This window comes from Dasypus novemcinctus, chromosome 21 (genome assembly GCF_030445035.2).
Source record: "Dasypus novemcinctus isolate mDasNov1 chromosome 21, mDasNov1.1.hap2, whole genome shotgun sequence".
NCBI classification, from domain to species: domain Eukaryota; kingdom Metazoa; phylum Chordata; class Mammalia; order Cingulata; family Dasypodidae; genus Dasypus; species Dasypus novemcinctus.
Genome location: NC_080693.1, coordinates 26362760 through 26387966, shown reverse-complemented (window position 1 = coordinate 26387966; position 25207 = coordinate 26362760). Strand labels below are relative to the sequence as shown.

The 25207-nt window shown below is 44.1% G+C and overlaps 2 protein-coding genes across 5 annotated transcripts in view; both read left to right on the top strand.

The window, feature by feature from the left end:
* LOC101432920 (zinc finger protein 232-like) overlaps positions 1-5678 on the top strand; it is a 35104-nt gene extending 29426 nt beyond the window's left edge. The window contains exon 4 of the mRNA XM_058283709.2: positions 5595-5678. Within this exon, the coding sequence (XP_058139692.1) occupies positions 5595-5617 (23 nt within the window). The 3' untranslated portion in view covers positions 5618-5678. The remainder of the gene's footprint in view (positions 1-5594) is intronic.
* Positions 5679-9679: 4001 nt separating this feature from the next.
* Positions 9680-23934, top strand: LOC101420230 (zinc finger protein 232-like). Of its 4 annotated transcripts, none has more exons than XM_058283710.2 (4): positions 9680-9830; positions 11078-11555; positions 11833-11986; positions 22057-23934. In XM_058283710.2, the coding sequence occupies exons 1-4, from the start codon at positions 9811-9813 to the stop codon at positions 22941-22943; spliced, it is 1539 nt and encodes a 512-aa protein (XP_058139693.1). In that variant the 5' UTR covers positions 9680-9810; the 3' UTR covers positions 22944-23934. The 4 variants fall into 4 exon arrangements, with proteins under 4 accessions (XP_058139693.1, XP_012375128.1, XP_012375129.1 ...); XM_012519674.4 differs by lacking the exon at positions 9680-9830 and adding an exon at positions 9861-10020; XM_012519675.4 differs by lacking the exon at positions 9680-9830 and adding an exon at positions 10027-10198.
* The last annotated feature ends 1273 nt before the right edge of the window (positions 23935-25207 follow it).

Genomic DNA, 25207 nt, shown 5'->3' with positions numbered 1-25207 from the left:
GTAACTGTGGTAAAGACTTCAATCAGTTCCAATCTCATTTGACATCAGTGGATTCATCATGGGGATAATCCCCATGAATCTAATCAAATGTAGAAAAGCTTTCAGGGGAAGCTCAAACCTTATCTGCACCAGAGAATTCACACTGGAGGGAAGCCATATGTATGTAATGAATCAAGGAAGGCCTTCAATCAAAGCTCAGATCTTATTATACATCACAGTTCACACTGAAGAGAAACCCTAAGAATGCAATGACTGGGAGAAAGCATTCAGTAAGAGCTCACACCTTCTTACTCACCAGAAAAATAATACTGGGGAGAAAACCTATGAATGCAGGAATTATAGAAAACCTTCAGACAGTTCCCTCCTTATTCAGCATCAAAGAATCCATAGTGGAGAAAAACCCAATGAATGCACTGAATGTGGAAAACTGTTCAGTGGGAGCATGTTTTTTTTTAAACACCAAAGACTTCCTACTGGAGAGAAACTAGAATATAAGGAAGCCTTCAGTTTAGATTACAATTTAACGTATAGCAAAGAGTTCATAATGAAACTTTATGAATGTAACAACTGTGGAAAAACCTTCCAAGGCAGCTCTGACCTTATTAGACATCAAATAATTCACACCCAGAAGCAGACTTGGCCCAGGGGTTAGGGCATCTGCCTACCACATGGGAGGTCCGCGATTCAAACCCTGGGCCTCCTTGACCCACGTGGAGCTGTCCCACGCGCAGTGCTGATGTGCACAGGGAGTGCCGTGCCACACAGGGGTGTCCCCCGCATAGGGGAGCCCCACGTGCAAGGAGCGTGCCCTGTAAAGAGAGCCACCCAGTGCGAAAGAAAGTGCAGCCTGCCCAGGAATGGCGCTGCACACATGGAGAGCTGACACAGCAAGATGACGCAACAAAAAGAAACACAGATTCCCGTGCCGCTGACAACAACAGAAGCGAACAAAGAACACACAGCAAATAGACACAGAGAACAGACAACTCGGGGGTGGGAAGGGGAGAGAAAAATCAAATAAATAAATAATAAAAGTTAAAAAAAATTCACACTGGAGAAAAACCTTACCAATGTGAAAAGGCCTTCAGTTAGAACTCAGTCTTTACACAGAACATCAGAGAATCCACACTGGCAAAAGGCCTTCAGAATGCAGTGAAAGCGGGAAAGCCCTTAAGAGGAGCTCATTCAGCCTGAAATAATCCATAATGGAAAGAAACCCTATGAATGCAATGAATGTTCAAAGACCTTTAATCAGAGCTCAGACCATATTTGACATCTTAGAATTCATAGGAGAAGAGCCCTATGAATGTAATGAAATTGGAAAGTTTCTTCAGATGAAGCACTGACCTTGTCAGGGATCAGAATATTTATATTGTAGAGAAATTTTATGAATGTAATCAGTATGGAAAAACTTTCAGTGAGAATTCAGATCTTACTCAATATCAGAGAAACCACAAAAGAGCATAAATCTCTGAATAATGATCTTAAAAATCTATCAGTGTGTGTATGTGTGTGTGTGTATTTATAATATTGGGATATCCACCCCTATGCATTGTAATTACTTCCTACACTTAATTACATTTCACCCCTTACTTTATTATCAGAGATTCCACACCACAGGGTAATCTTGTAAATGGAAGAACAGGTAGATAAAGCACCTATATCACCACAGAATGGTAGTAATTAGGTGGAAACATCGTGTGGCACATGTCCTTGCATGTCCTATCTAGCAGCACCAGGACCCTAATAATTTCTCTGTCTTTTATCCATAATATGAACTGTTCCAGGGGAATAGTGCAATATGCTGAACTAATGGATGGTCATTCCTGGGACAAAGTCTTCTCCAAAAGTCTGGAAATGGATCTGAGGTTTTTCTCATTAGAAAAAATGCCAGTATATAGATTAAGAAGTATGACCATGTTCCTCCAGCTAATTTAATTAGGAAAAGAAAATCGATAGTAAGTCATTAGGCCTGTTGTCTTCTATCATGTAAGGGTGGAAACTGTCACTAACTCTTTTCTATAGCATTTAAAAGGACCTTGGCAAATGAAGAGCACACTTTAGAGTAAGATATATTTATGTTTGAAATATGAGTAAGACATTGAAATACAGGCTCTATCATTTTTTTCTATCATTTTTAATGTGTAGTTTTAGCTTTTTTAAAACTTTTTTTAACATTTATTTTTTATTTATTTCTCTCCCCTTCCCCCGCCCACAGTTGTCTGTTCTCTGTGTCCATTCGCTGTGTGTACTTCTGTGACCGCTTCTATCCTTATCAGTGGCACCAGGAATCTGTGTTTCTTTTTGTGGTGTCATCTTGTTGTGTCAGCTCTCTGCGTGTGCTGTGCCATTCTTGAGCAGGCTGCATTTTTTCACACTGGGCGGCTCTCCTTTCAGGGCGCACTCCCGGTGCGTGGGACTCCCCTACACGGGGGACACCCCTGCGTGGCAGGGCACTCCTTGTGCACATCAGCACTGCACATGGGCCAATTTCACATGGGTCAAGGAGGCCCGGGGTTTGAACCGCGGACCTCCCATGTGGTAGGCGGATGCCCTATCCATTGGGCCAAGTCCACTTCCCTTTTTAAACTTTTCTGAGCCTGGGTTTTCTCATCTGTAAAACCAAGATAACGATATTTCCTGTGTGGTGCTATTGTGAAGATAAGTGAGACAATTTTGTTAAGCACCCAGCACAATTCTAGGCACATAGTAGACACTTGAGAAATTATAGATGTTTTTATCTGTGGCTCCTGTGGGCAGTAATTAATGAAGCAGCACTTTGAAGGAAAGGAGATAACATAGCCCACACTACCTCCAAAGCCTTCTGGAAGATTAACAGGACCACTCTGCATTTGGTGGTCCTTGAAGAAAGAAGGGTGTTGGTAACCAAGGATTATGGGAGAAGTAATTTATAGTAATAGCCAAAGATATTATCTCCCAATAGCTCCCTAGTCTGTCTTCTCATGTCTGTGCTTCCTGTTTGCACTCATTTTCTGCTCGTTGTGTCCACTCTTCTTTTTTAGGAGGCACCTGGAACCGAACCCAGAATCTCCCATGTGGGAGGCAGAAACCCAACTGCTTGGGCCACGTCCACTCCCAAACATGATATCATTTGTGAGAAAATTAGTAGGATATTTGAAAATTGTTACTGTAATACTATAAAACCGAATTATGATTTTTCTTGGGGTGGTAGGATTAATCATTCTTTTAAAGGTATTGAGAGATTGGAACAATAATTTTTCTTCAAATTTGTTAGGGAGAATATTAATTGCTGTAGGAGGCCTAACTGATTTTGAGAAGGTAATAATTAAAGAGAATGAAGAAACTTTTTCCTAATAGAAGGCAATTTTTAGTGATTTAGGAAAGGTTCTTTGAACCATTTTAATTATTTCAAAGGAGCGAAGGTATTGTTGCATGGTTTAATCTTTGCATTCTTACAACTCATCAAGATCCAATGACATCTCTCCATTGTCCTGTCCATCATCCTTCTCTGCTTTTTACCCTCCCCTGTTAGTGGCCACATCTAACACTTCAACCACACTTCTACCAATTATTAGGGAAGTCACAGAAATCTGTTAAGTGGCCATGACCCAGACCTCACCTACCCCTCCTCCTTCTCTGGGGAATTCATAAACACAGACTAAGCCACCATTATGCCTTCTGCTACCCCCACCTCCTTTTCTTTTCTTTTTTTAATATTGTATATCTTTTTTTCGATTTTTTTTTCATTTACTTCTCTCCCCTTCCCCCCCCCCCCCAATTGTCTGCTCTCTGTGTCCATTATTTGTATGTTCATCTTTGTCCTCTTGCATTTTTGTCAGCGGCACTGGGAATCTGTGTCTCTTTTTGTTGCGTCATCTTGCTGTTTTAGCTCTCTTGTGTGTGCAGCACCACTCCTGAGCAGGCTGCACTTTTTTCATGTGGGGCGGCTCTTCTTGTGGGGCACACTCCTTGCACGTGGGGCACCCCTATGTGGGGGACACCCCTGCGTGGCATGGCACTCCTTGCACACATCAGCACTGTGCATGCGCCAGCTCATCACACGGGTCAGGATGCCCTGGGTTTGAACCCTGGACCTCCCATATGGTAGACGGATGCTCTATCAGTTGAGCCAAATCCACTTCACTGTATATCTTTTTTAAAAGATATTTAGATTACATAAATGTTACATAAAAAATATGAGGGATTCCCATATGCCCGGCTCCCAGACTGCCCACATTTACCCACATTAACAACATCCTTCATTACTGTGGTACGTTCATTGCAGTTGATGAATACATTTGGAGCATTGCCAGTAAACATGGATTATAGTTTACTTTGTAGATTACATTCTCTCCCACACAATTCTGTGGGTTATGGCAAGATATATAATGGCCTGTTTCTGTCATTGCAGTGTCATTCAGGACAATGCGCAAGTCTCAAAATTGCCCTCACAGTACACCCATTTTCCCTCTCTCTGACCTCAACTTCCAGTGGTCACTGCCTCCACATCAATGTTATAATTCCTTCCACTGCTAGAATCATAATAAGTCTATAGTAGAATACCCATAAGTTCACTCTAGTCCATAGTTCATTACCCATCCTCAGGATTCTGAGATGGTGATGCTCACTCCACCTCTAATTGAGAGAGGGCTTCAGTTCCAATGAATGGGACTCTCTTGCTTGCAGCTGTAGACTCTCTCAGTTCCTTGGTATGGTGGTTGTCCATCATCACCTCCTTGTTAGTTGTCCTGGGTGAGTCCAATGAACTGGAGAGTAGGTGTTGCAACTCTGTTGAGGCTCAGGACCCAGCTGGCACATGGACTGCCCGAAGATTCGTCTCTTGGACATACACCTACCAACTCCAATATCAATTATAGGTTCAAATAGAAGGGACCAAAGAGCCATGTGTAGGGAAACTGCTGTAGATGTCGAGAGAGGTTCAATTATTTGTGTATGACAAGGCCAGGACTCATAATAATTTTGGGAAGGAAAAAGGAATTTATTTATGGCTGGCCAGACTTGGGAGCTTTCTCTTAAAAACCCGAGCCCTGAACAAGATTTTTTAGTTCTTTTTATCCAGACGAAGAGTTAAATGATCTTTTTGTTTCAGTGCTCAATAAGTTTGAATTAACATATATCTCCCACATCCTAGGAAAGCTTTTAACATGGACTTCATACATTCTAGGTAAGTTTTTAGCATGGGCTTCATACATTCTAGGTAAGCTTTTAGCACATTTGGTTTGCATTTTCCCTGAATATTTAAAGTTTATAGAGCTTTTTCCCAGGACTGGAGTTGTCATGGTTACCAAGGGCAGGGCTGCAGTTTTCCCTGTCCCACAGGCACAGCTCAGGACACATACAGCTCAGGTTATCTACAAAGAGACGAACAGCACCCCACCCCCCCACCCCCATAGCCTGCATCAAAACCACAACTGAGTCCAATTCTGTCACACTGTGGAGCACAAACTCCAAACCAGGGCCCACTGGCAAGGCACCAAACTCCTGAACTATCTGCCTCAACCATAGTACCTGGGTGTTTCCAGAGCCCTCAGGAGCCCCACTATTTGGGGAACTGTCTAACCCACCTCCTTTTCTATTGTGCCATTTTGCAGCCAGGGGAAATACTGTCTATTGAGAAACCAGACCAGACCTTAAACTTGAAAACCAAGAACAAGCAGTCCCAGATGCTATTCAAGGCAGGAATTCTCATCCCAAGGTGACAGAATCGATTTCTCTCTCTTCTTCAATGCGAAGGGGGGCATTGGAGCTGACAACTACCAACCCCAACCTGAGCAGCTTTGGCCATCCTGGGAGACTGGCCATGATAGGACTTCTTCCCTGCTCCTTTGGACTCTGTGTTGTGTAAGTAACAAATAGGTTATTTGGCCTTCTGGGTTCTTTATGCTGTGCAAGCAATGAAAAGATCATTTGCTGAAAGTTTCTGCTGTGCCTTGAAATTGTGCTCGCAAGACTCACCATTGTACAAACTTAGCTCCAGATCAATATCCCCTTTGCCTCATTTATCTTTTTCGGCTCATTGTCTTTCAGTCACATGTACTAGCCCAAACAAAACCCACCATGGAAATCCTAATTGTTCTCCTCTGAGCCTGTACCTGGTTGGAGGAAGAAAATCATACACTGAGATAGTATTATGCTTTGGGGCATTCAACAACACTACCTTGCAATCTTTAGTCAGCATTCTCTCCCACTGTCTACAATACCCACTTTTTTTTTTCTGTCTGGGAAATTAGCTTAAGGCAAGAGGCAAAAGCCAAGAAGTAAGTTTTTTTTTAACTTTCTTTTTTAATTTTTTTATTCATTTTTAAAAAATATTACATTAAAAAAATATGAGGTCCTATTCAACCCCACCACTCCCTCCACAGCAACACTCTCTCCCATCATCATGACACATCCATTGCATTTGGTAAAGTTTTTATTTTGACAGTTATACATGGCTCTCTTCCACACCTTCTGCCAGAAAATGGTTAATAAATCTCATGAAAAGAAACATAGGCAAAGGGAAAATGGGAAAGCTGGGATTCATCTAATATGCTCATTTTAAGGTGGTTTGTCCATCTTTTCCGTGAACTGTTCCATTAGCATGGTTGATTTTGGGTAATTTTTAATATCTTGACCTTCTTCCCAGATTTTCATACACAGGGTACACTCTTTGGGTTAAGTGGCCATGTCACTTCCACACATGGGGGTGTAGTCCCTCGGACATCCTGGTAATTTATTCTGGTCACAGTTAGTTTATCTATAGTCTTCCCACTTATCATACTGCGACACCATGAAGACAAAAGAGTCAGCTGTGAAGTTCTCGGCAGCACCAAGCACAGCATGCCCGGCGCCATTCTTTGCCTATGGCCTCTAGCAGGTGCATGACTGCACACTCCGCCACGGGTGGCTGAGGCACAGGGACAGGAACAGGAGTGGGGCTGGGGCAGGAGGCGGGGCCGGGGAAGGAAAGGGAGGTGCAGAGGAGACAGGAGGGACCGGAGGGACAGGAGACAAGAGGGGCTGAGAAGGGAGGAAGTGGGACAGGCGGGGGGGGGGGGGGGGGGGGGGGGGGTGGGGGGAGGTGGAGGGAGGGAGGGACCAGAGGAGGACCGGGAGGCTTCGGGGAGAGAGGGAATCAATACCCACTTTAGGGAATCGGATTGGCTCAACTGATAGTGCATCCACCTACCACACTGGAGGTCCAGGGTTCAAACCCAGGGCCCCTGACCCATGTGGTGAGCTGGCCCATGTGCAATGCTGATGTGTGCAAGGAGTATCCTGTCATGCAGGGGTGTCCCCGGCGAAGGGGAACCCCACGTGCAAGGAGTGCACCCCATAAGGAGAGCTGCCCACATGAAAAAAAGCACAGCCTGCCCAGGAGTGGTACTGCACACAGGGAGAGCTGACGCAGCCAGATGACACAACAGAAAGAGACAGATTCTGGGTGCTGCTGACAAGAAAATAAGCAGACACAAAATACACATCAAAAGGACACAGAGCAGACAATGGGGTGGGGGGGATAGGGGGAAAGAGGAGAAATAAATAAAAAATAAGTCTTTAAAAAAAAATACCCACTTTAAATGTTCCCTCTCCTTCAACTTCTAACCATCTACCCCACCCCATCTTAGCACCGTAACTTTTACTTCATGGAGAAATTGGAAACCTTCACCTAGAAGAATATCAACTTTTTGCTCCCATCCTCATCCCTCACACCCATGCATCCAAACCCATCATTAGTCCCTTTATTTTTATTTTTACTTTTTTAAAAAAGATTTATTTATTTAACCCTCCCCCTCCAGTTGTCTGTTCTCTGTGTGTTCTTCTGTGACCGCTTCTATCCTTATCAGCAGCACCAGGAATCTGTGTTTCTTTTCATTGTGTCATCTTGTTGTGTCAGTTCTCTGTGTGTGCAGCGCCATTCTTGGGCAGGCTGAACTTTCTTTCGTGCTGGGCGGCTCTCCTTACGGGGCGCACTCCTTGTGCGTGGGGCTCCCCTACGCAGGGGACACCCCTGCGTGGCAGGGCACTCCTTGTGCGCATCAGCACTGTGCGTGGGCCAGCTGCACACAGGTCAAGGAGGCCTGGGGTTTGAACCGCAGACCTCCCATGTGGTAGGCAGACAGCCTATCCATTGGGCCAAGTCTGCTTCCCTAGTCCTTTCTTAAGAACTGTCTTTTTTCTTGTCCATTTAAACTTACCATTTTCTATAAATCAGGTAACATGTTTGTCAGGTTTGTCAGGCACACAGTTCTGTAAAGGGAAGGGTCTTCACAATTTTCATTACACTGTTCATTGTAAGAAAATCCAAACATTGAAACATGACCTGCCTGAACAAGTCAGTCCTTTGTTTCCCAAGTTCCACATTTAAGGAAATCAATATTATCATTTTAAATCTTTATTCATGCTTTCTTGTTTTCATCAAACTGCCCACTACCTCAACTTTTAGCTTCTTGAAATCAGGGAACTATAATTTTGTATCACCTCATCCACAACTCAGACTCAGAATTTCACATTTGTTCAATATATGCTTAAATTAATATCCAAATTTATAGTTATCTTTAAAAAAATATTTATTTTATGTATTTATCCCTCCCCCCCACCCACCCTTGTTTGTGGTTGCTGTCCGTTCTCTGCGTCCATCTGCTCTGTGCTCTTAGTGTTTGCTAGTATTCTCTTTAGGAGATACCAGGAACTGAACCTGGAACTTCCCATATGGAAGAGAGGGGCTCAATCCCTGAGCCACCTGAGCTCCCTGGTTTATTGCGTCTCTCATTTTCTTTCCTCTTTGTATCTTTTCTGTTGCATCATCTTGTTGTGTCAGCTCGCTGCACCTGCCAGACACACAAGCTAAACTTATTGGAGAGGCACCGGAAACCAAACCTGGGACCTCCCACGTGGTAAGCGGAAGCTCAATTGGTTGAGCCACATCCACTTCCCTATCTCGTTTTTTTAAATGAAACCTATGTTCATCCAAAGGGACAGTATGTCATTTTTTTTTTCTTACCTCTCGACATAAACATAAAGTATACATACATAAACTATAAACATACATAAACTATAAACATACAATATCCAAAACACACAAAACCATACATATACATATATAAAGGGTACATTACAGAAAAGAACTCAGGTTAAACTATATTAAACTAATTAAAATTAAATTCTGTGGCTGGTGTCTGGTTGAATGAGGTCTTTTTCTAGGCTGTTTCAGCCTGTCCTCTAGCTATTTTCTGGATTAGAGTCCAGTGTCTTTCCAGTCTGCCATCTTCCTGTAAGCCCTGAATGAGCTCTTATTTTTTTCTTCTCCTTTCTCTCTAATCTCCATGAGACATCCGGAATTGTTTTTTATCTACAAATGGACGAGGGAGGCCAGTGATTAAGGGATATTTTCTCCTTTACGCTTCCTGTCACTTCCTCAGCTGTGCCGGCCGATCAGCTCTGGGAAGAGAAAACTCGAAAACAGAGCATACAGGAGGAAGTATGGCAACAGACTATGTCACAAGGCTAAAACTGCCCTTTGGTTGCTTGTCAGCCAGGCGGACCCCTTAACGTCCTACTCAGTACAGAAGCTAAGTCGGCCAAACAGTTGGTCAAATAACGCGCTAGAATCGGCCCCGCCTCCACTGGCCCAAGAACTGCAATTCCCAAAGCCCTCCAGGAAACTTTGCCCCCGGAATTCAACGTATACAGGCATAACATTCGCCATCTTAACTTCATTCGTCACTGTGAACCTTCGGGCTTGAGCCCCTCATCCTCCAAGCGTCCTGGACGCGTAAGAGAGGAAGTCGTGAAACTCAAAGGTTTCAGCCCGAAAGCTTCCGGGAGATGAAGGCCGAGGCTGCGAGGTACGCAGGCGCGACAGTCCCTAACCCGCTAAAGCAGGAGTCTACGAGCTGAAACCTAACCGCCCAGAGGCTTCTGGGAGATGAAGGCCGAGGCCTTGCGGTGCGCAGGCGTAAACCTACGTGTGGGGGCGGGGTTGGCAGCGTACGCCGTATGCGGAAGGGCCCAGATGGAACCTCCAGGTCCTGTGAGGTGGGTGTTAGCAGTGTCCTCCAGGGTGTCCAGCTACCGGGCCGCGCAGCTTTTGGAGGTCACGGAAGGAGCACGGTTTCTACAGTGCTCTCACAGGAGCGCTGTGAGATGCCGAGGCCAGAGAGTGTTTGTGTGGAGAGAGTTTTGGGTTCCCTCGGTACAGCGATCTTCGGGCTGCGTGAGTTACGTCACGTGTTTTGGAGGTCCGGGGAGTCCGCTGTCCCTCTTCTCACTTCTCGAGATCCCTGAGGAAAAAGTGAAGGGTGGGGCTGAGGGGCTGCAAGTGGCCTGCACGACTGCCCCTCCCCGGGGCTCTCGGGTGGGCAGCTGCCTGTGCGCAATTCCTCCGGGAACCGGCTGTGCCGGGCATCATTCTGAAAGACACGGGTCCTGCGTTTGTCTCCGGCGCCTCCTTTGTCCTCGGCCGAAGATACCTCTTGTTTGTTTTCTCCTTCGTTGGCCTCTGAATGCATCCCGCCCTCTTCCTTGGTAGCTTTTCCTGAGCGCTGAAGGATACCTTGCTCATAACAAGCCTCGTAACAGCCCTGCTACAAATCCTGGACGTTTGAATGAGATTTAACCCCTTTGAGGGTATTTACATTTCTCTTGCCCTGTAAGCCATTACTTCAGAAATTTATTGGGAGCCACTGGGAGGGGGCTGCATCTCCATCATGTTTGAGAGAGTCGATTGAAGCCGCACACTTGTATTGAAAGCTGCTTTCCTCAGGGCTTCAAATCTGGATACCTGGTTTTTGCTTCTGATTTGTTTCTTCTCAATAGTCACTTCTTCCCCTGGGCACCTGTAGCACTCTCTTTCTTGCCATCATTTTTTCCTGCTATAGCGTTTATAAAGTTCTGTTGTAGAAAAACACTTTTACCTATGTGTCATCACCAGATTGTAAGTTCCTCAAAGATAGTGTCTCTTAGAGGAAGAGGATTCTTGGGTAAGGAGGAAAAAGAGGGAGTGTAAAGAAACGGCTTAGTACAGGGTCTTAGTAAATGGTGAATGTGGTGTTTAATGAATTTTTTAAAAAAATAATTTTCTTACGTTTTACAGGGTGCCTCTGAACAACGCCAGTTGGTGTGGGCCTTCTACAGAGCTAGTCCCGTCAAGGATGGCTGTATCACTAACAGTAGCTAAAACTCTGGCCCTTCAGGACTCCCAGGAACAAGAGAAGATTATAATGATGGAGCCAAAGGAAGAGGAACAGACTTGGGAGCAGGAGACCAGGCTACAGGGGAACCATTCTCCCGGTCAAGATATCTTCCGGCAGCGCTTCAGGCAGCTCTGCTATCAGGAGACTCCTGGTCCCCGGGAGGCCCTTAGCCGACTCCGAGTGCTCTGCCGTGAGTGGCTGAGGCCAGAGAGGCACACGAAGGAGCAGATATTGGAATTGCTGGTGCTGGAACAATTCCTGACTATCCTGCCTGAGAAGTTCCAGTCCTGGGTGCGGAGACATCACCCTAAGAGTGGAGAGGAGGCCGTGACTGTGCTGGAGAATTTAGAGAAAGGACTTGATGAACCAGGACTGCAGGTGGGAAGGGGAACATGTGATCTGTTGTGGGAGCCAGAGCAGTGACCTTCAGGCTGGACAGAGGGGAAGCAGTAGGGGGAGTTACCAGGTTCAAACCTTTTTCAGGCCAGGTAGAGCAGTTAGTGTGTGTGTTTCTGTCTCTGTCTTCTCTGCCCTCAGGGCCTCAGTGAAACTCTGGCTCCTCTTCTTTTCCCTGTGCTGATTCTGAGGAGGCTCCCTGAAGTCTCCTTGGAAGTTTTGGTCCCACACAAAATGAGTGGTGCCTGATCACCTCCAGGTGCCAGGCCCTGCACGTGGACCTACACAGGAAGAGCTGTGGGAAGAGAAGGCACTGCCCGGAGCATCTCAGGAAGCAGCGAACATCTGGTTCCAGCCCAAGGAGATGCAGCTCAAATGTGAATCTGAGGAGAACCGGCCTCTCCCAGAGAGTGGTGAGGAGCAAGAATATGCTGGGAGGGAGAGGAGTTAGAAGGGACATAAAGGCTATAGAACCTGGCGTGTAGTAAGTGTTGAAATGTTGGCCATATCAACTTGACTTTATTCTTCTTATATCTTAACCTGTTCCATCACCTGTAAAATTAGGAATAATCACAACTTACCTCATAAGGTAGCCCTGAGGTTAAATTAAGTTTATATCATATCTGACCATAAAGCCCGTCTAGCATCTTCTACCTTTATTTTTTATTTTTAAAAATATATCTTTTTCTTCTTTATTTTCTTTTAAATGTTACGTTCAAAAAATGTGAGGTCCCCATATATCTCCCACCCCACCCACGCCACCCCTCCCACATCAACAAACTCTTCCATCATTGTGGCACATTCACTGCACCCGGCAAATACATTCTGGAGAACCGCTGTAGCACATGGACAGTGGTTCACATTGTAGTCCACACTCTCCCCCAGTCCACCCAGTGGGCCACGACAGGACACACAACGTCCAGCATTTATCCCTGCAGCACCACTTAGGACAACTCCAAATCCTGAAAATGCCTCCAAACCATATCTCTTCTACCCTCTCCCGACCATCAGCAGCCACCATGGCCACCCTCTCCACATCACTACTACAATTTCTTCCGTTACTAATGACAACAGTTCCCCAGCAGAACACCAGTAAGTCCACTCTAATCCATACTCTTCCTCCATCTTGTGGACCTGGGATGGCTATGTCCAGTCCCCCTCTACATCAAGAGGGGGTTGAGATTCCACATGGATGATGGATGCAATTCTGCTTGCAGCTGTAGGCGCTCTTGGCCCCCTGGTGTGGTGGTTGACCTTTACCTCCCTGTCAGCTGGCCAGGGTAAGTCCAAGAAACCAGAGGGTAGGAGCTGCAAGTCTGCTGAGGCCCAGGGCCTGGCCGTCACATGGACAGTTCAGAGATTCAGGTCTCCTGAGTATACACCAGCCCAAATGGCAACCACAGGTCCAATAAAAGTGACAGAAGAGGCATGGGTAGAAAGGTTATATCTGAGTCCAACTCCATCACACTTAGGAACACAAACTCCAGAGTAGGGCCAACTGACATGGCCCTGAACTCCAGAGCCATCTGCCTTGACCATAGAACCTGTGGGTCGCTGCAGCCCTCAGGAGAACCAGCACCTGGGTTTCCATCTACCTTGGCTGTCTCTGGTACTCTGCTGAGGCATGCATAAGCATCACCCCCTGATGACCTCCTGACTCTTTTTTGGAGACTCTTAGCCATATAAACTCACTTGTCCTTTCCATTTCCCCTTTTTATCCAAAGTCAAAAAGCAATTTTTAACACCTGATATTACATGTAGGCTGAGATATTCTGCCAGTCTGAGGTGACCTCTTTGTTCATGGATTTTTGTAGTTATATCATCAGCTGGTGCTTGGTAGTAATCCCTTGGTGCCAGGGAGGCTTATCCCCGGGAGTCATGTCCCACGCTGGGGGGAAGGCAATGCATCTATATACTGCATCTTCTACCTTTAGAGAGCCCTAAAACAGGACCAGAAAATACTTCATTCTCTCCTTGACTCATCCACTCCACTGCTCTTCACTATCTCTGTCCATATTGTCTCTGTCCTCAGCTGCAGAGGCCAGCCTTGTGAGCCTTTCCCTTTTATTTCCCATTCCAAAACCATACTCTATAAGCCATAATATTAGCAGTCCTATACACAACATTGCCAGTCACCACGTTTATCTACCAGTATCACGTATACCACATCTAAACAGCTCTATTTGCAATTCTTTCATGTCTGAACTTCATTTCAGATACTGCAGAAGCTTACTTTCCTGCCTGCATACATCTCCGGGAACATTCTGTCTCTCCTAGTGCCAAACACTAAACTTAAGGACAATAGACTTAGAGCTTAGGACCGTGAACTGTACTTGCTGAGCTCTATAACTTTGTGGGAAAAAAAGAAAAAAAAAAGATAAATAAAAACAAAACATAAAACATAATTTTGGGAGACGTACTTCTATCACTGTGTTCCTAAGATTCTCTTTGATACTTGCTTTTACTCCCCTCCAAACAAAAGCATTTGATAACTAGAATTCTTATAATCAAGAAAATGGGAAAAATTAGAAATAGGGATTAATCTTGGAGTCTATTTCAAAAGTATACTTTTATCTCTTGGGTTTCCTTTCTTGTTTTTCCCTTTCTTAACAAAATTGGTTGACCACTTGCCAAGTCCTTAGAAATGTAACATTTTCCCTTATTTTTTAATAGCAAATCCTATAAAGTAACAATACTCTACTTTGAAACTTTTTTTTTTTTTAATAACTTTTGTAGTGTCCATTTGGGAAAATAGAAAAGAGAAAAAAAAAAAAAACATAAGCAGAGGGGGAAAAAAAGGAAGTAGAAAGAACCCTCTCCCTTTGTGTTATCAGGGTTCTCCAGGGAAACAGAATCACCAGGATTTATCTGTAAATAGTATCAGATTTATAAAATTCTCTCACATGACTGTGGGGATGCACAAGTTCATATTCTGCAGGCAAGCTGCAAACAAAGGGCTCCGATGAAGATCCAGTGAAGGTTCCTGATTAGTTCCCAGGAGACTCCTGCTGATGATTAGATAAAACATCACTCATTGCTGACAGCAATCTCCCCGGTTGATTGTAGATGTAGTCAGCCATCAATGCAGTAAACTCATGGATGACTAAAGTCCATAAATAGGTGTTTGCTTGACCAAACAACTGGGTACCGTTACCTGGCTGAGTTGACACATTAGCCTAACCATCACAATCCACCCTTTGTAAACTTGGTAACCATACACATCACCTTAAACCATACTTATTTTCTAAATCAGTAACAATGCATTGTCAACTTTATAACCATACACCTTAAACCATACTTACTCTCTAAATCAAAGCAATAACAGACATGCATATATATATATATTTCCACCTAACAATGTTTAACTATGCTGCGTACAACCAGAGCATGTTAACTCCCTACAGAATACGGTGCAAGTCCTTGGTAATATTCATTCTTAAACTTGGCATTCTAAACTATTATGACATGAAACTAATACACCTTGTCATGATAAAGGAAAAGGTTGGGGAAGAAGACAAAGAACTTTGTTTTGTGTATATACACAGTTATACTCAAAACAAGAAAGAAAAATTCATGACAATTATAGTCCTTGTTTCTGTAACTGGTCATTTGGTTGAAGTTCATATTTATCACTGCCTTCTTCTACTACCCATTCCATGTTCCTGTTACTCTGAGCAAGCCCTTCAGCTGGCAGATCTTCTTTTCCTGGTAGGGTGACCGAGACTTTCATTCAAGAAGATTCTGGGCCATTGTTAGTCCTGCTTGGATTCTGTTGTTGCAGTTTTCCGTTGACTTTAATCATAGGGCATGGCAGTACTAAGAGATGCCCTAAAGGATCTCTTGCATTCCAGGTAAACTCTACCCCCGTTATGTAGATGCAGTCTTATTTCCCCTTGATAGTCAGGATCAATCACAGCAGCCAGTACAGAAATTTCCTTTCTTCACCTGTTGTTTCAGATGTAAGAGGAGCCCAAAGTGACCAGGTGGCAGTCTTAACTTTCATTTCAGTGGAATCATTGTTGTGTCTCTAGTGGAAGCACTCCTTATTTTGGAACTAACAACTGTAGATCAGCAGAGCTTAAGGTTGCAGGAACAGGAAGCAAAAATTTTACTAGTGGATCTCTAGGGATAATAGTGAGTTGTGCCACTCCCATTTCCATCCCTTGATTCCTGGACCCATGAATCCTGGCTGTGGGAGAAACAGCACCATAGAGTAGACACCAATTTAAATCATACACAGCCTCCTAGAGAACATTTCCCCAGCCCTGCAAGGTATTGCTACCTAGTTGGCGCCGTAATTGAGTCTTCAAAAGGCCATTCCACCGTTCTGTCAATCCAGCTGCTTTAGGATAATGGGGAACACAGTAAGACTAGTGAACTCCATGGGCATGTGCCCATTACTGCACATCATTTGCTGTGAAAATCATTCCTTGGTCAGAAGCAATGCTGTATGGAATGCCATGGCAGTGGATAAGACATTTGGTAAGTCTGCACATGGTAGTTTTGGAAGAAGCATTGCGTGTAGGGAATGCAAACCCATATCCAGGATATTTGTCTATTCCAGTTAAAACAAATCACTGCCCCATCTATGACAGAAGTGGTCCAGTGTAATTAGCCTGCCACCCAGTAGCAGGCTGATTACTGTGGGGAATGGTGCCATATCGGGAACTGAGTGTGGGTCTCTACTGCTGGCAGATGGGGCACTCAGTAGTGGCTATAACCAAGTCAGCTCTGGTGAGGGGAAGTCCATGTTGCTGTGCCCATGGCATAACCCTTGGCCACTTTGTTCATGAGCCCATTGGGCAATGACAGGAGTGGCTGGGGAAAGAGACTGAGCTTTAACCACAGAGCTAGTCATTTTATCCACTCAATTATTAAAATCTTCCTTTGCTGAAATCACCCTCCAGTGAGCATTCACATGGGACACAAATATTTTCATGTTCTTTGCGCACTCAGAAAGGTCTGTCTGCATACTTCTTCCCCAGACCTCTTTGTCACCAATTTCTCAATCATGTTCTTTCCAAGTCCCTGACCACCCAGCCAAACCATTAGCAGCAGTCCACGAATCATTGTACAAATGCACCTCCGGCCATGTCTTCTTCCAAGCAAAATGAAAAGCCAGGTGCACTGCTTGAAGTTCTGCCCACTGGGAGGATTTGCCCTGACCACTGTCCTTCAGGGATGTCCCAGGAAGGGGCTGCAATGCTGTAGCTGTCCACTTTCAGGTAGTACCTCCATATTGTGGAGAACCATCTGTAAATCGGGGCCAAGTTTTCTCTTCCTTAGCTGATTATAAGGGACTCACCAAGAGGCCAAAGCTGTGGTTGGGAAAGAGAAGGTAACATGGAAGGGGGGATGACCTTGGGCATTTGGGCTACTTCCCATGTAACTTACTTGTGCCTTCAGGACCTGTTCGAACCCTTTCTCATATATACCAATTCCCCTTTATTGTGGAGTGCTGCTGTGCATGCCCAACTTTTTGGTTTGGTGGGTCAGACAATACCCAGCTCATGATGGAAATTCGGGTCTCATAGTAACTTGATGACTCATGATTAAGTGTCAGTCTTTACTAAGGCCCAGTAGCAGGCCAAAAGCTGTTTCTTAAAAGGAGAGTAGTTATCCGCAGAGTTTGGCAGAGCTTTGCTCCAAAATTCTAAGGGTCTGTGCTGTGATTTTCCTCTAGAGGCCTGCCAAAGGCTCCAGACAGCATCTCTATTTGCCACTGAAACTTCCAGCACCTTTGGATCTGCAGGACCATATGACCCAAGTGGTAGTGCACCTTGCACATCAGCCTGGACCTATCGCAGAGCCTCCTCTTGTTCTGGTCCGCAATCAAAACTAGCAGCTTTTCTTGTCATTGGGTAAATGGGGTGGACTAGCACACCCAAATGTGGAATGTGTTGTCTCCAAAGTCTAAAGAGACCAACCAAGCATTGTGCCTGTTTTTTGGTTGTAGGAGGGGCCAGATGCAACAGCTTATCCTTCACTTTAGAAGGGATATCTTGACATGCTTCACACCCCTGGACACCTAGAAATTCCACCAAGGTGGATGGCCCCTGTATTTTTGTTGGATTTGTCTCCCATCCTTTCTCACATGAATGCCTTATCAGTAAGTCTAGAGTCTTTGCTACTTCTTGCCTTCTAGGTCCTATCAACATGGTATCATCAATATAATGAGCCAGTGTGATGTCTTATGGGAGGGAGAGACGATCAAGGTCCCTTTGAACAATATTATGACATAGGGCTGGAGAGTTGATATATCCCTGAGACAGGACAGTGAAAGTATATTGCTGGCCTTGCCAGCTGAAAGCAAACTGTTTCTGGTGGTCCTTACTAATGGCAATTGAGAAAAAAAGTATTTGCCAGATCAATACTTGCATACCAGGTACCAGAGAATGTGTTGATTTGCTCAAGCAATGATACCACATCTGGGACAGCAGGTGTGCCTGGAGTCTCCATCTGGTTAAGTTTACAATAATCTGTCATCCTCTAAGATCCATCTGTTTTCTGCACAGGCCAAATAAGAGAGTTGGATGGAGATATTGTAGAAATCGCCACCCCCGCATCCTTCAGATGCTTGATAGTGCCCTAATCTGCAATCCCTCCAGGAATCTGGTATTGCTTTTGATTTACTATTTTGCTAGTCAGGCCCTGTTCTAGTGGCTTCCACCTGGCCTTTCCTACCATAATAACCCTTCTTCCACATGTCAGGGATCCATTGTGGGGATTCTGCCAGTTACTGAGTATGTCTATTCCAGTTATGCATTCTGCAACTGGGAACCCACTGGTCCCACTATGAGATGGACCTGAGATAAAACTCATATCAGTCACCTGACCTCCATAAGCCCCTACTCTGACTGGTTGGTCACAGTGACATTTTGGGTTTAAGGAATTAATTTCACCTCTGAGTCAGTGTCTAATAATCCCCAAAGTGTCTTTATCATTTCCTTTCCCCCAGTGCACAGTTACTCTGGTAAAAGGCCGTAGGTCTCCTTAGGGAAAGCTGGGAGGAAGACAAACAGTATAAATTTTTGGCAGTGTAACATTATCCTTCCCCAGGTGGACCTGGCCTTCTCATTCAAGGGGCTCTAGGTTTGTAAACTGTCTCAAGTTTGGGAATTAAGGGGCTGTGATTCTCTGTAATTCGAGTTAGAGTTTTGTTCACTTGACCTAGAACTCTTCTGCATATACAGATCAAGAAGGAATTTAGTAGACTGCCCATCTAGTTCACTTCTAGGTACCCCATGATCTATTAGCCAATACTATGACTCTGTGCCACTCAGACTTTTTTTTTTAAGATTTATTTTATTTATTTATTTCTTCCCACCCTGTTGTTTTTCACTTGCTGTGTCTGTTCATCTTCCTTGTTTCTTTAGGAGGCATCAGGAGCCAAACCCGGGACCTCTGATTTGGGAGGGAGATGCCTAATCATTTGAGCCACCTCCACTCCCTGCTTTGCTGTGTCTCGTTGCATCAGCCCGCTGTGCCTGCCTGTCACATCAGCTTGCTGTCTTCTTTAGGAGGCACTGGAAACCTCTGCTCCCTGCTTTGTTGTGTCTCTCATTACATTTTTTTGTTTGCTTTTCTTTTAAAGATATATTTATTTCTCTCCCCTTTCCCCACCTCCCATCCTTGTCTGCTCTGTCCATTCACTGTGTTCTTCTGTGTCCACTTGCATTCTTGTCAGTGGCACCGGGAATCTCTCTCTTTTTGTTCCATCATCTTGCTGCATCAGCTCTCCATGTGCAGCACCATTCCTGGGCAGGCAGCACTTTTTTTCACGTAGTGTGGCTCTCCTTGTGTGATGCATTCCTTGCACATGGGGTTCCCCTACGCAGGGTACACCCCTGCATGGCAGGGCACTCCTTGCACACATCAGCAATGCACGTGGACCAGCCCACCACACAGGTTAGGAGGCCCTGGGTTCAAACCCTGGGCCTCCTATATGGTAGACAGACACTCTATCAGTTGAGCCAAATCTGCTTCCCTCATTATGTGTTTTCTTCTTATGTCAGCTTGCTGCACCTGCCCATTACATCAGCTTGCTCTCTTCTTTAGGAGGCACTGGGATCTGAACCGGCAACCTCTCTTGGTAGGCAGGAGCCCCGTCGCCTGAGCCACATCTGCTTCCTACTCAAGACTATTTTGGTTGCTGCTTTGAGTCTGCCTTTCATTGTGTTAGCTACGCCTACCTTGTCTTGGGTGATTAACTGCCAGTACTTGACTTTTACCAGCTCGATATTTGATCATTCCCATAATATTTAAGGATTGTAGTTCCATTACAGCAGTTCCTACAGCAATATCTGGACTACAGAGAAGAGCAACCACAGCACTCTTCAGGGAAAATGGAGTTAGCCTTACAAATTTATTCTTCAGAGTCCTGGTTGAAGGTATGTCCTTTGGACATTGCTGGCGTGGATAGGTAGGTCTTAAATGGTAAAACCATTCTATTAAAACCATTCCAATCTCTCTAAGCCTTTGAATTCCTTCTTTTACTATATACTAAATTGGGCATCTCAATCTTAGACATGCTAGGTTATCTTTTGGTCCATGTTTCAGTCAGCCACCCAAACAAATTGTTAGATCCTTTTCTAACCCCTTGAGCTATAGCTTTGAATCCAGAATCTGCTTAGTGGGCCCATATCAATAAATTCAGCCTCATCCAACTGTATATTCCTTCACCATTATCCCATACCCTTATATCCATTATCAGACATATTCCCTAGATTTCTGTCTATATAAGTTGGAAAACTCATGGAGTTCTTTTAGAGTGTAGTGTACTTCCTCATGGGTCACACTTTGTATTTCACATTTGGGGGCTTGTTGTGATTTTAGTGTAGTAATAGGTCTTGAAGAAAATGGGTGGGGGGGGTGGGTAAGGAAAAGGATTAGAAATGCCTTACAAGCTACTGACCTCAGGGCATTTCTTTGCATTTTCATCAGTAAGACAGGATTAATCTCTTCAGGCAGGCATGGGAAGGTAGATTCTTCAGGCCAGGATGGAGGTTGGCCATTGCTTGCTGGAGTTTCGCTGGTACCTGCCTCAGGGCTGGGAGGAGGTCCACACTCCCTGGGGCAGGCCAGAGGCTGGGAAGTGCAGGCTTTAGTTTAACCGGTACCCACCTCAGGGTTGGAAGGAGGTCCTGACTCTCTGCAACAGGCTGGAGGCTGGGTGATACAAGGTTGACATTGTGTGTTCCCCAGCAGGGCAGGCCATCACAGGTTTATCTGTCAAAGTCTCAGCAGAATTTAGGGTTCCAGTGTCTACCGATATCATCATCCCATATGTCTCCATCCCAGTCCTCAGGGTTCCACTCCATGCCTTCACTTTAATAGCAGACACCCTGCAAGTTTGAGATTTTAACTCTGGTACTTACACAATGAGAGTCTGAGTCTGGTTTTCAGAGATCTCAAGCCTGTAGCTACATGAAACAAGATTTTCTTTCAGAGCACACTTAGAAATTTTCACATCATTCATGCAGCATTTTAAGTTGCAAATTTGAAGTCTTTAGCTCATCTCTTTCTTTTGTATCTGCATCCAGGATATCTAGGAGGAGACAGCCAGCATTATTGTACCTTTTGACCCCATAAAACTCTGTTTAGATGTTGAAAAGTCTCACCCAGATCCTTGCCTCTTATTAGCATGGAAATAGGGGAATCCAGTGATGATATTTTGTGTATCTCCACTGCCAGCTCACACCAGAGACTGTTAGTGACCTCTTCATTACTGGAAAGGGAGTCATTATTACCCTTTAGTCCAATTAGTGTAGAGAGCCAATTGCAAAATTCCCATAACCACTTCAGAAATCCCATGTTTAAGGTTCTGTTCCTCAAGAACTACTCTTGGTACCAAGCTGTATTGGTCAAGTTCCTCTAGGGAAACAAAATCAACAGAAGATACCTATAAATAATATGAGATTTTATAAAATTCTCTCATGTGACCATGGGGATGCACAATTCCAGGTTCCACAAGTAGACTGCAAACCAGGGATTCCAATGAAAGTCCTTGATAAATTCTAAGGGGACGGCTGTCCAAAGACAAGCTGGAAAATTCTCTCTCAATGCTGAAATCACTTCCCCTTTTAAGGCATTCAATGACTGTATAAAACATCACTCATTGCTAACAACAACTCCCTGGTTGATTGTAGCTGTAATCAGACATCTATGCAGTAAACTCACTGATGACTAAAGTCCATAAATGTCCTTGTATTACAGTTAGCCCAGTGCTTCCTTGACCAAAGAACTGGGCACAATTACCTGGCCAAGTTGACACATTAGCCTAACAATCACACCCCTCTACAGTCATTCATCAAGACAAAACCATTGTTAATATCTGAGTGAGAATCCTTCCAGACTTCGTCATATGTATATTCAATAAGTTTAAGACTTGTATTTCCTTGCCAAAAATGTAAATCTTAATCCAAGTGTCATTTCTCCATATATCCAGAAAAGGTGTATTTACATTTCCCATCAATTATTGCAGGTGATGACCCAGAGCCCAAGGACAAAGGATCATTGCGAGAACCGCCCATCGCTACAGTGGAATCACTGATGTTCTCAGAAAAACATGCTGTTGCCACCTCTACATTTGAAGCTACCCCTGACGTTGACGGCAATTTTGAGCAGCAGGAGAGACACCCCAAAGGGGAGAAACTATGGAGATCCCCTGGCCAGGGAAAGAGTTTCCGGGAAATGGTTGTCACTCATAAGAAAACTTCCATAGGGAAGAAAGACCATGAATGTAGTGAATGTGGGAAAGTCTTTGATTTTAACTGCCGCCTTAAAATACACCAGAGAATTCATTCTGGAGAGAAACCCTATGAATGTTATGAATGTGGGAAGTCCTTCACTAGACGCACAGCTTTTCTAAAACATCAGAGATTACATATTGGAAAGAAAGATGAATGTGAAAAAGCCTACACTACTGACTTGGACCTTATTGAACAACAGAGAATTCATAGGGAAGAAAAACCTTATGAATGTACAGAGTGTGGAAAAACTTTCCGGGGAAGTTCAGACCTAATTCGACATTGGGTAATTCATACTGGAGAAAAACCCTATGAATGTAGTGAATGTGGGAAAGCCTTTAGTCAGAGGGCACACCTTGTAACACATCAAAAAATTCATACTGGAGAGAAACCCTATCAGTGTAATGAATGTGGGAAAGCCTTCCGGCAGCATACCCTCCTTACACAGCATCGGAGAATCCATAGTGGTGAGAAACCCTATGAATGTAAGGAATGTGGAAAAACTTTTGCTTGGCGCACAGCTTTTAATAAGCATCAGAAACGGGGAAATGGATGTGGCTCAAGCAGTTGGCTCCCACCTCCCACATGGGAGACCCTGGGTTCAATTCCCGGTGCCTCCTAAAGAACAAAAGCAGACACAGCGGGCACAAAATGAGCAGATGGCAAGCTCAAACAAGGAGCACAGATGAGGGAGCTATCTAGGGTGGGGGTGGGGGATAAATAAATCTTTAAAAAACCGCATGCTGGAGAGAAACTTGAAGAAAATGGGGAAAACTTGAACAAGCATTAGAAGTTTAGGGAAGAGCAAAAAGAAGAGAAAGCTTATCAGGGTAAGCAGTATGACTGAACTTCTCAAGACAGCTCAGACTTCACCAGACATCAGGTAATTTATACAGGAGAGAAACCATATGAATGTAAACTTTGAATCATAACTCTGACCTTAGGAGACATCAGTGAATTCACACTGGAGAAAAACTTTATGTATACAGCAAATGTGAGAAATCATTTAGGGGTAGCTCAGATCTCAAACACCATTGTGTTCATACTAGGGAGAAACCCTATGAATGCCCTGAATGTGGGAGGCCTTCAGTCACGAGTCACACCTAATGAGTACTCAGCGAATTTACACTGGAGAGAAACGCTTTGAATGTAGCAACTGTAGGAAGGCCTTCCGTGGGCACATAGCTTTTCTTAAACAGGAAAAATTTGAAAGGAATTTGGGGAATTTGAGAGGGTCTTCAAACAGGAGTTCCTCTTAAAAGTAACAAAACCTAATGAACATAGGAAAAGTAGGAAAAGCTGTTTGGAGACCACACCTTATTGTATTACAGAGGATTTTATTGTTGAAAAAGCATTTGAAGGTAACATTAGAAAGTTTTTACTGAATGGGAAACATACTAGTGTAATATTGAATGTATACTTTTGGAAGCAGGGAAAACAGTTGTTAGAGATTGGAAATGTTTCAACCATGAATGTTTAAATAAAAGTTACTCAATAAATACTGAGTATTATATGTGCCAGGGACCACAGTTAAATGGTGCTAGAGAAAGACAGTGTTCCTTAAGCTTACTGTCCAGTGGGGGCTGAGGGAAAATAAAAGATTTAATCCTGAATTAAGTAGGTATTTCATGAAATGAAACTTCATTCAAAGCTCTTATAGATAGCAAAAGTGAATATGGCAGTTGTATTAGTCAGCCAAAGGAGTACGGATGCAAAATACCAGAAAATGGTTAGTTTTTATGAAGGGTGTGTATTTCGGATTGGAGCTTACAGATACCCAGCCATAAAGCAGAAGTTACTTCCCTCACCAAAGTCTATTTTCACATGTTGGAGCAAGATGGCTGCCAATGGCTGCGAGAATTCAGGCTTCCTGGGTTCCTCCCTTCCCAGGGCTTGCTTCTTCCTGGTTTAGTGTTTCTCTCTTCCTGGGGCTTGCTTCCCTTTCCTCTGTGAGCTTACTTCCCAGCACTCCAGCTTAAGGCTTCAGCATCAAACTCCAACATCAAAAATCCTCGCATCAAAAGCTTCTACTCTGTCCTTTACCATGCCTTTTATCTGTGTGGGGCCTCACTGCTCTAATGATGCCCAATCAAAGCCCTGATCATAACTCAGTCATGCCCAGTAATAGACCAGATGACAAACATAATCCAATATCTATTTTTGGAATTCATAACTATATCAAACTGCTACAGAAGTGTACAGTTTGTAAGCCTGAATTCCACAAAATAACATCTGTTAGGGAGATGTCTGCACTGGAACTTTTAAAAAAAGAGCCTAAAGGATAAAAGTTTGCCTTTGTGATAACTTATACAGCCAAAGAAATAAATTAAAGGGGACTAAAGCTAAGAGAAAATCAGAACCTAATGAATTCGTTGAGGAGCAGAGGTGATTGGAATGTGGGTTAGGAAGAGTTTCTCCATATCAATATTTCATAATAAGACTGTTCCTACTAACCTTGGCAGAGAGACTTGATTATAACAGTTGGAGAATGGAATATTACCTACTAACCTGCCAATTTAGTCCAATTTTCTTGATTTTTGATTCCCTTATTTAGAGTGAGGCCACCTCTATCATCTTGTGCTCATGTTGTTACCATAACCTCCTATCCCACCTCCCTGCTTCCAACACTTTCTCTACTCTGCAGCCTGAATTCTCCAGAACAAATCTGATCATGCCAACTCTAATTTTCTGTAGTGACTTCCAACTAACCTCAGCACGAAGTCCAAAGTTCTTAAACATGACATGTGAAGTTGATCTGACCCCATTTGTCCACTCATTCAGTAAATTTTTTAAAAGATTTATTTATTTATTTCTCTCCCCTCCCCGCCCCGGTTGTATGTTCTTTGTGTCTGTTTGCTGCGTCTTCTTTGTCCGCTTCTGTTGTTG

Bases quoted from the DNA above. Each gene is read 5' to 3' on its own strand.
- LOC101420230 (XM_012519674.4), top strand. From the start codon at position 9,911: ATGAAGGCCGAGGCCTTGCGGTGCGCAGGCGTAAACCTACGTGTGGGG. The intron at 10,021-11,077 runs GTGGGTGTTAGC...TACGTTTTACAG, and splicing joins GAACCTCCAGGTCCTGTGAG to GGTGCCTCTGAACAACGCCA. The intron at 11,556-11,832 runs GTGGGAAGGGGA...GATCACCTCCAG, and splicing joins TTGATGAACCAGGACTGCAG to GTGCCAGGCCCTGCACGTGG.